The 10985-nt window shown below is 30.1% G+C and overlaps 2 protein-coding genes across 2 annotated transcripts; one reads left to right on the forward strand and one right to left on the reverse strand.

Annotated features, from left to right (window-relative positions):
* The first annotated feature begins 347 nt into the window (after positions 1 to 347).
* On the forward strand, positions 348 to 1678 carry LOC124428646. The gene is made up of 4 exons (XM_046972931.1): positions 348 to 364; positions 454 to 507; positions 619 to 675; positions 1485 to 1678. Exons 1-4 carry the CDS (start codon positions 348 to 350, stop codon positions 1597 to 1599), a joined length of 243 nt encoding a protein of 80 aa, XP_046828887.1. The 3' UTR covers positions 1600 to 1678.
* A 3480-nt stretch (positions 1679 to 5158) lies between these two features.
* LOC124428848 (general odorant-binding protein 56d-like) lies at positions 5159 to 10901 on the reverse strand. The gene is made up of 9 exons (XM_046973399.1): positions 8244 to 10901; positions 8086 to 8163; positions 7867 to 7988; positions 7666 to 7742; positions 6992 to 7597; positions 5942 to 5999; positions 5532 to 5729; positions 5356 to 5420; positions 5159 to 5287 (listed from the first exon to the last, which is right to left on the reverse strand). The coding sequence occupies exons 5-9, from the start codon at positions 7043 to 7045 to the stop codon at positions 5261 to 5263; spliced, it is 402 nt and encodes a 133-aa protein (XP_046829355.1). The 5' UTR covers positions 7046 to 7597; positions 7666 to 7742; positions 7867 to 7988; positions 8086 to 8163; positions 8244 to 10901; the 3' UTR covers positions 5159 to 5260.
* Between the last annotated feature and the right edge of the window lie 84 nt (positions 10902 to 10985).

The following is a 10985-nucleotide window of genomic DNA, read 5'->3' on the forward strand; positions in this document are numbered from 1 at the left end:
CTTAACATAGCTTGGATTTAAAATATTCACAAGATACATATCCATCAATTGTTTCGATTTTCAGAATCTTTTTAGTTCTTCTTTATGGTATGCTTGTAGTTCATATTTTCTCCATACTTATCGCTGAAGTCACGAAAAAATTGATAAACAACATGATTCATTTGTTTTTACCGGCGACTTCGTCGAAAAAGATTTGTTTATTACATTTCTTTCGGCTGACTCATCAAAATTATTCGTCAATTTTTGAGACCGAAGCATTGAAATATTTATCGATAACGAACAAACTTTTCTAAACATTTTAGATCACAGATAATACGTCCATTTGAAAGTCTAGATATTTCGTCAATATGTGCGACCACTGCGCGTAAATATAATTTAGTTTCTTAATATACGTCATAAACGTTCACGCACGAACAGATGTATTTAATCAAATTTTTCCTTTATATCATATAGAAAAGTCACCAGTCAAAAAGGATATGCAGGCCAAGTAACGTGCAAGTGCGAGCAGTAAGTATATAATTTTCTTTTTCTTATTGTTAACTTAAATTTAAAATTACAAATCTATTGCGAAAAACTACGATATATTTGTACTAAACAAGCACGAAATTTGTTTCGCAGTGGCGAGAAGAAGGAGGAGGCCAAGAAGGAAGAATTCAGTGGCTGTTGCAGCAAAAAGTACGAACTCCATCAATTTTCTTTTACGGTTCGAGAAGCGACTTAAGAAGATAAATCGAGAAAGAGAGAAAGAAAGAAAGTTTATTCCTTGTAGTAAATTCAACGAATGATGACCATTAGGAACTTTTCTTCTATCTCAACTTTTTAATTTTTTTTCTTTTTTTTCTTTCTTTTTTTTTTTTATTTTATTGGCTATGATTTTCGTTATCCTAATATGGCCGCCGCCATTTTCAGCATATCGACTCGTAATACGCATTGATTCTTCATATTTAATTCGAAGATGATTTTTTTTGTTTTGAACGCAACGATTCAATGAGAGAAAATGCAATGGGTAAATCGATCGAATGTATGCGCAGAGAACGAAAGACGGAAAGTGGATGCTGTGGTGCCAAATGTTGCGCTGGTACGAAGGAACGTAGTAGTTGCTGCTGACATTCCTTGCTCGGAAGGGCCACAAATTCCAATGTAATTCTTCCAATATTCGAAATCATTCGTGTCTTCTACGAGAATTGACGATACGAAGAGAACCATCGGGAGTACAATGGTAATGCACGGTGTGCGGCCATATGGGTTTTTTATATTCTTTTTCTCTTAAAATTTGTTCTCGATATATGTTACATGTATACTTTTTTCTTACATTTTGTCTACTCTTAATTAATTACTCTGTTAATATTATTTATATTAATTAATTCGAAACAAACGATATCATATGTATTAATACACTTTACGTTTCGAAATTGTTAAGTACTTATACTTATTACATTGTGTTAAGTCACACAATTTTGGCATCGTTGATTTATTTTCTTTAGAGCAAAGGAAGCTGTCGGTGGTTGCTGTATGTCAGGCTGTTGTAAAGAGAAAAACACTAAATCCAAGGAAACTCGAAAAGAAGGCGCTAATTGTTGCGGTAAAAATAAATCATGAAGATCATACGACTCTTAAACCATATACGATAATTCTGTAATCCTGATTTCGAAATAAATATAAGAGATGCTTCGGTAAATTTTCATTTATTCGTTCTTTATTCGGAAAGATTATATATTTGATTTTTTTTTTTTGTTTATTTAGGAACGTGAATAAATCAAATTGATAATAACTATTATGGAATTTATTAGAGGAGCAGCTAATACAAGAACTCGATCTTCTCTTTTTTCGATTAAGTTTTATTTCATCATCGTTTCGATTTCAATATCGTATCAATATGTATTAGAAAACGACAAGCATAACCTTTTAGCATCCTTTTATAAATTTTTCTTTCGGCCAAAATTAATTAAAAAATTTTCTGTTTGGCACAATGTTTAATAATTGCAAGTAAGTTTTAAAAACAATCTGCGATCTTCTTATTATTTTTTATTCAATTTGTATTTTTATATTTAAAAATTCCAACAATTATATGATAAAACCGTAATCAGAAGATTTCTCGTCTCGAAGAATCGATGATGCGGAGTAAAAAAATAAAAAAAGAAAAAAAACATTTTACCGTTTTAATACTAATATCGAAAAATTGGATATTTAAGTAGAAAACAAAATTGATGAAATTTTTTAATGATTTCCTATTTAAGAACACTAATGGCTAAAAATATAAATAATAGAGGAGAGAGAGAAATCTTAATGGTCTCGTAGTCAAGATAATTTTTTTTGCATATTTTGCCGATCATTCTTTACAGGGAAATCAATAACTATAAGGGTCCTCCTTCTTCAATGGAATGCTGCTCTTGGAGGCAAACTTGCTGCGGCGGTGGTTGTTGTGAACCAATTTTGCCGAATTACTATTCTAGCAAGCAGGAGAACGTTAAGTGTTCCCAAAAAGCAATGGCTGCTTCTACTTATGATTATACTTCTTGGGAAAAGACGATGAATGGAACGACTATGAATTCGATCCCTAAGAGCAATGAAACGATTGGTAATATTTCGTCGATTTTCGAATAATTTTTTAAAGAGGAACTTGATGAAGTTAACAACGAAAATTAACAAGATGAAATTGATTAGTATATATATATATATATATATATATATATATATATCGCTTTTTCTAATCGATATTGATATGTAATTGATATTATATATAATCGCAATAATATATATATATATATATATATATATATATATATATATATATAATCGCAAATAATATCCAAATGTATCACAAAAATATCTTTGATCAGCAGAGAAAGTATTGTGTTCGAATGTGTCCAAACCAACAGTATGCTACGGCGGAAAATGTGATGATAAAACTATGAGCCAAGATTCAAATACAAGGAACACGAAGGAATATGAAGAAACAGGAAACGGTATGGTTTCTTCTTCGACTATACGATACTCGGATCGATAAGAATAAGAAATTTATTTGGTATATGTAAAGTGTAAAAGTATCGAACTAATTGTTTGTTTTTCAAGAAAAAGACAGAAATTTAAGAAAAATATCTTTTTGATTGGATCGCTTAAACATAGAATAATAAGGACTATTATTTCCGGATCCATGTCGAATAATAGAATTTTTAACCACGTTACTCTTTTCTTTCAAGAATCCTAAGTAAAAGATATAAACCTTGAACCTTAACGTTCTCTACGAAATTAGAGTTGGAAATCTGGAGCGTTCCGAGTAAATCCCTTTCTCTTTTATCTATTATTAACTAGGATTCTCGAAAGAAAAGGGTAAAGTTAAGTTTCTCATTTTCTCGGCAAAATATTCAATTAAACTTTTCAACGCTATTCGACGTTACAAATACGATGAGAATTAACTCTTGTATTTTACAATCTCATGTATGTCGAGAGAAATTCGATAAAATTTTTCATCATTCAAGAAACGAAAAATCAATCGTGATAATAAATTTCGATCTAATAACTTTTAATGCCTATTATTCTATTTCACGTTTGTAACGACAAAGATTGTGTTTGGTTTCCTATTCGCATGATGGTCTCGTATCTGTTTTCATGAAAATTAATGGAATCGACTGGATTACAAAAGGCTAAAGCAATCACTATCGACTGCTATATTCATCCGGAAATTGGAGAATCACTCTGTGCGATACGAAACGGAATGAGATCAACATTGCCAATAGTTTCTACATTTTATCTATATATCCAGAGTATTAAGATGAATTTAGAGTTCAGTGAATGTAATATTCATTAAGCTGAGTAAAAAATATAAACAAAGAGAAAAAAGAAAAATGCATCTTTATCGAGAAATTAACATCGATTCTTTGATAAATATCATATATTTTCTCTTTGCTATTCTTTTATCGTCTCCTTTACTATCCTTTTCATCTCTTTTCATAAAGATGATCGTTAACAGTAGCGATAAAGAGTCAGAGAGAATCAGAAAAGACATAGCTTTGGTCGCGTGCCGATGAAAATCGCAATTAGTTTCGAGTACGTTGGGTTGGGTATGTCGAATCGTTCGGATGTTTCGTCGAATGCAAATCGATCAGTAATTGAATCGCGCTCCAACGTACGATTCGCGATAGAGATTTATGCGGAACGGTTCTTTATCGAATATTCAAATATTCACAGGGCAAAGTTTTTTTTTGTTCGTGTAGCTATTGCGAAAAATAGAGTCATAGGAGTTCGTCGATTGTAACGTCGGACTTGCGATTAGATTTATCTATTAACTGAAATATTTTACAAATAATAATATGTCGAATGTATTTACTTGATTCACGAATATAATATATATATAAGACTGGATAACTTTTGAGTTTTCTAGGAAGAGTCATTATATCGAAGAAAAATTCTAAATCTTTCATAGAAATAATTATTAATATTAATGAAAATTATATTGTTCATTAAACATTAATAGACAAAAAAATTGATCCATCAATTAAGAGTAATTATTGATAAATTTTTTTATCTCATATATTATCATTGAATTGTACAAATCAATTCATTTTTATTTCAAAGTACAAGAATCGTTTTCCATAAGGAAATGAAAAATGTAATAAATCGTATTCCTTGTGGCGCTTGTGAATGTAATTTATATGCTACTTGTTTATAGGTCGATTTGATATCATAAACGAAATATTGATAGAACGAAACATGAAACATAGCTAGTTGTCAGAATATCAGCATATGTAATGGTAACTGATTTCTTGAATAATATATTGAAGTAAAGAAAAGAAAAATATTTCACCGTATATAATAGTAATATTATTATATTTATGGGGAAAAAAAAACAACTATACAAGGTCTACTTTGGCCATTTTTTGTTTGAACAATTTAGAATGATATCTGATTAATAAAAAAATATCATAATAAAATATTGCTTTAGTGAGGTGCAGTAAGTTTCGCCATCAATCTCTTCTCTGACAGCTAAATTCCAGTGGAACGCGAAATCCGTTAAATCAAAAATTCCTATGTCATCCTAAACTATTATATATGTATAAGCATTGTTTCAATTGTATCGATTTTTTGAAATATTGTTTTTTTTTACTTTTCTGTTTTTTTTTCCTACAAAATGCTGCAAGTCAAAAAATATTTCCAAGTATCATAAACAATTCTAACATATATTTCAAATATGATAAAAGATGTAATACGTAAAAAGAGTTATCCAAGAGTTGTCACGCATTATACGAATTTAATGGAACCATTAGACGAAGGAAACGAAATTCAAAATCTGTAAATAAGAAAGAGGAATAATATTTTCCGGAAGATTTAAATTCGAATCTATGCGAGGATAATTACCAGCGGTTGCAATTTGACATAACATCTGGCTACTTGAAACGCTTTATCGCAGAGATCATCTCCAGCTGAAAGAAAAAACATTTTGTTATCTTTGAGATTCGAAAGATTTTTTGTGATCTTAAAGAAACGATTTACGAAGGCAAAAGTCGAATGAAATCAAGAAGGAAAATACTTACGGACGGACTTGCATCGACGGAATATTTCCCATGAGGATTCCTGTATAAATCTCGGTAAATGTTGAAGTGCCTTTTCCAAATCCGTCCACTGATCGTTGTCATCTAGTATACCATTTTTCATCATAAAGCATCGTAGATAACATTTTATTCGTGGATCATCTTGTTCGAAATCGCCGTCTTTTAATTTCTTCAATGATTCTACAAAATATAGATATCGAATTGATTTCGTTTATCTTTTATAATCATCATATAATATCGTATCATTTAAATTTATGATGTTACTGCACGACAATGATATAAAGGTTGTTCAAAATGATTTTCAAGCTAACACCAAGTTTCCCTTTAAAGGGTAATCGATCAATTTGACGTTGGATCAATCATTATTCCATTTGTCTATTAAGTACCCTTACCCCATGAAACCATTGACTGCTTGCGGCATTCTCTCTTGATATCCGCTTTCGTCGAAACCTGCAAAATGTATTACGATTGGTAGACTCCTTTATCTCTGGGTTGCATAGGCTCGTTCTATACGAGTCACGATGAGAAGCCACGAAAGCGAGAAAACGTGTTGTTTCGATCACGAGATCACCTATATTTCCCTATGTATTGAGTACATAGGTAGATACATAAACGTACACAGAGTATCGCGTAAAATCTCATTTACAGGACTTTCTATTTCAGGAGGACAGGATACGGCGAACGAACAAACTCATGGTTCTCTAGGACAATAGAACTATCATGCACTCCAAAACGAGAGCGGTGCAAGGCATTGTGTGTGTACGCTGTGCAACATGATGGCCGTAACATTCGTCGGGCGTAATGAATTTTGAGAAAGAGAACGTACGAACGAAATTAAATCACCTGTACATGTATACATTAAGTAACTTTACCGTTGGGATAATTTTTGAAATAGTTTTTCTTAACTAATTTTAAAGAAGATTTATTCATAGGTCGTGTAAATTCACTTTTCATTGATTATAAGATTTTAGTGACTATAAGAAGATACTTAGAGTATAAATCTATTATGTGCGAGCGAACGTGTGTTGATACAAGTATAATAAAACGCGCACAACTCAAGTAACAATAGTTTTTTCAGAGCATCGACACGGAGAATGAACATTTAAGGGTCAACGATACATCAAATTTCGAGAGAAAAACATAGATAGCATTAAATAGAAAAACAAATGACGTCACGAGTATCGTCCAAGATAAAAATTAATAAAGAGGAATTATCTTTTGTTTCTTGCGGACAAAAAAGTCTGAAATTTGATTATAATCATCGCCATTAAATTTCTACATTATTAGATGTCTTTATTGTCTCATTGTATCGTACGTTTGCAACTTTCACTCAAAATTTTCTCGTCATCGTATCCTTTTACAATCAATGATCCATAATCACATTGAAATAATCGGGTTCGTAGAAAATTTACTAGACCATCGATTATCGATCAAAGACGTACCAGAAGAGCCAAGAGAATCGTGCAAACGACGAGCAATCGACCATTTATCTTCATTCTTGAATCAGAGAGCCGAGCTTTCTTCGAATTATCTTTCGAATTTATCCAAGAATTATCCCTTATCTCCACACAAACCGTATCACTTTTTTTTGTTTCTTTTCTTCTCGTTTTACCAACTAGTATATCTTCCTTCGAAACTTGTGCGAATCAATTGAATCGGATACTTCGAAATTTATCGGAACACTTTAATTGCACCGTCCGTAAGTATATAGCTCATAAAAAATGCATGTATACAGAAAGTTTATAAAACTTTACATACGTATTATCGCTCGACCTAAGTATATACTCGTAATGTTAATCGATTGATAGAGAAGTATGTCAATCGGGTTAGTTGGTTAAAATGATTCGTTTTCATTTATGAATAATCATTATACACAAACATATATTGCATATTTATTTCATTTGATTTTAATTAATAATTTTTTTTTATTTATTTGTTTATTAATTTATTTACTTAATTTTTTTTTTTTTTTAACAATATTAATTGCATTATTGTTACAGCTACTGCTGATATGTAGGTCTTTCGAATAAATCCAATAATTGATAAACCTGCAAATAAAAATGTTTATATGAACAATTAAAATGTAGAAGTTAAATAAGCCACAATGTGTATTTACCTCTGGATTATAATCGAAAAAGCATTTTACTATATCGTAAGCATACTCGCAAAGTTCGTTTTCTCCTTTGAGAAAGGCTGGAAACATGATATGTATATACACGTATAAATATTTAAAAAACAAACGTATTTTTAATTGATTATTAGGAAAATGTTAAAAAGGTCTAAAAATTAACATAGCAAACCTAATTTTGAAGCAAACCTTTTTGATTTCTCTTTATTTTTATTGTTGCGTATAAATAGGACTGGCCTAGATGATTACTGTAAATTTTCATCGATTAGATTCAATGCGGTTTGTGGATAAAACATTCCAAAAGCATCCATCTGTTTAGAAAAATTCTTGATTAAATTTTCTAAATATAAAATAAAGAAAATCATAGAATCAAATAATAAAATACAGCAAGAAAAAGAGATATCTTACGATTTTGATTTCCCTTAAAAAGACAGTACAGGTAACATTCATAAGATTCTGGATGCTTCTTGTCATACTTTAGCTCGTCTGGAAAAACATTTTAATTAATTTTTTTTTGAAGATAAGTTTTTTGACGATGTATCTAATCAATAAACTTTTGTTTTTACCTGCGGTTAAGTTAAATTTCTGAGTACATTTTTCTCTCACGGGTCTATAAAGGTCATTGTTTCCCTCATTTCCTGAGATTTGAATAACGTATAAAAGAGAGAAAGAAAGAAAGAGAAAGAGAGAGAGAGCGAGAGAGAGAGCGAGAGAGAGAGAGAGAGAGAAAGAGAGAGAGAGAGAAAGAGAGAGTGAGAGAAAGGGAGGGAGAGGGAGAGAGAAATTAACATGAGCAATACAGCATACAAGCAGTGATTTCTGTGACGATCGATCGGAATCGTACGATTCGTTCGGCAAATTGCTCGAGCGTGACATTAATCGCGTAGCTGTCACGAACCAACGTACGTATATCAACGATAATCGAGTTGTTGGGATGTTTAATCTGACCGAATCGCGGTTAGAAAGATTTCCTGAGATTCGTCTTAAATTGGAGTGCTTCTAAATAGTCGTGCTTTCCCACCATCGATTTAATCGATTATGGAATAATGTAGTAGTATATATGTCTATTTGGATAAAATTGAATTTTATTTTCGAATATATCACTTTATGGATAAAAGAAAGTTACTAAATGTCATCATCTGTATGCATAGTTGAAAATATTGAATGTCACGTATATCTCTTTTTTCTTTTTTTTTTTTACTTATTAATTAACAATTGAAAATTGAACTCTAACGAATTTTTTTCTATTTCGCGTTAAAATGAAAATTAGTTCTAGTATAATCATACCGCACTATGATATAATTACTATATAAGGAAAAACTTACAGTATAAGGAAAAGTTAATTTTTGGATACGAAGACACAATGAATGAAAATATTGAACGAAGTATATAAAAAGCGAAAAAAACTTTTAAGACACTTACTGTTATGAATACGATAAATAATAAAAAAAAAATTTTAAAGGAATACATCGTTCACAAGAAAATGTATACAATTTGTATTTAGTTTTCCACGTAGCTCTCCTTCTTATAGGATATTTTATCTCAAAAATTTGCATAATTTTCTTTATTAATGCTCACGTAGCACATTACATAACTAGTTTAAATCTTATCTTATCTATTTAATTTCAACATGAAAATACGATTTATTTAATTTAACGATCGCATGTTCGTTCAAACGAAATAATGAGTAAATTTTACTATGTTTCAAACATTTTATATTTTATTCTATTTTATTCTTTATGTTATTTAAGGAAAAAAAAGAATTTCGCATTTCGCGAAATAAATCTATTTGAAATTTATTCCGTGATTTACGTGAAAATGATTAAACGATATCAAAATATATATTAGAGATAAGAGAAATATTGAAGAATTATTATTTGAAAGAATAAAATTAACACGCATTTTAACGAATTTTTAATGAATAGTTATGTTTATCGTTATTTACTTTGAATATGGATAATTCGACAAAAGACAAAACCAATCGATGTGTCACAATTTCCTTTTCCGAGTTCGAACGGACATCATAAATTCGATTCGTATTTCTCCAAGCTGGCAAATGTAGGAACAAAAAAGAATAAATCCGGTCTTCTTTTTTGGGAAAACGAAGAAAAAGATTAATTTCCTTTCAGAGTCCGTTTACCCTTGTAAATAGCCGGAAGCGCAGGTGGTCGTTCGATAAAAGAAGAAAAGGCTGTTTGGTAATCGGATGTGAAAGAAATATTAAGGGTCTGTTCAAGAGATTTTATATGTATATGTATAGGTACATGGTGTTCCGTAACTGGTTCTGGCAACCGATAATCTAATGATATTATTAGATTTGCTGACAAATTTAATCCACATAGAATAGAATTATTTTTCAATCAAATATTGTTAGACAGTTGCCTGGATCTTTAGAGAAACGTGTCATAATAAATTCTCAATATCGGATTACGCGATAACGTTACAAGATATCAAAGAGTCCTTGCTTTTCGATTTCTAAACTTATCTTAAATAATTATCTTAAATAAAGTTATTAATATTTTGTATTTCGTTAAACCTTTGGAAATGTTAGTTATAGGTATATTTTTAAAAATTAGTAGGGCTATTACAAAGATTAAACTGAATTTAAATCAATTTCAATTAACGAGCAACAAAATAACGTGCGATCAGTAATTGCTCTTAGGATCGATTGAGTGAAAACGATTGCAGTCGCTAGTGAATTATTGACGTAGTTAAGCGGTGATTTTCTAAAATTCTCTTTCACGTATTATTAACTTTAAAAAGATCCTCGACAACGAAGCTGGCAATCACTGATCAAACGTTTCGAACGAATAGACTCATCAATCTTGATGAATTTGTCAATTTATCGGCATTTTATTGAGATTTACTCGATAAAGTAACAAATAAACGAGCAAAGAGATTGAAGCATAAATTTATTCAAAGATACGATTTATGATAAACGGTTATTAATTTATTAGACATGAAGACGTTAAAAATATTACATCAATTATGTCACTTAAGTTAATAATTTAAATATTCGAAGACAGAAGTTTATTCTCAATATTATGAGCTTATATTTTGAATATTTGTAAAATGAATACATAAGTAAATTATTTTATTACGATCTAATGATTATCATTTTTAGATAATAACAATAACTCAAATACTTGTTGCATTAATTCATCTTAATATATTTTAAATACTAAGAAATATATATTTTTGGTATTAAATAAATATTCCTGGATGTCTTAGAAAAATAAAAATATATGACATATTATGTCTTATAGGATTAAATATGTAACATATTATGTTTTATAAAATTATTTTAT

This window comes from Vespa crabro, chromosome 13 (genome assembly GCF_910589235.1).
Source record: "Vespa crabro chromosome 13, iyVesCrab1.2, whole genome shotgun sequence".
In the NCBI taxonomy this organism is placed as follows: domain Eukaryota; kingdom Metazoa; phylum Arthropoda; class Insecta; order Hymenoptera; family Vespidae; genus Vespa; species Vespa crabro.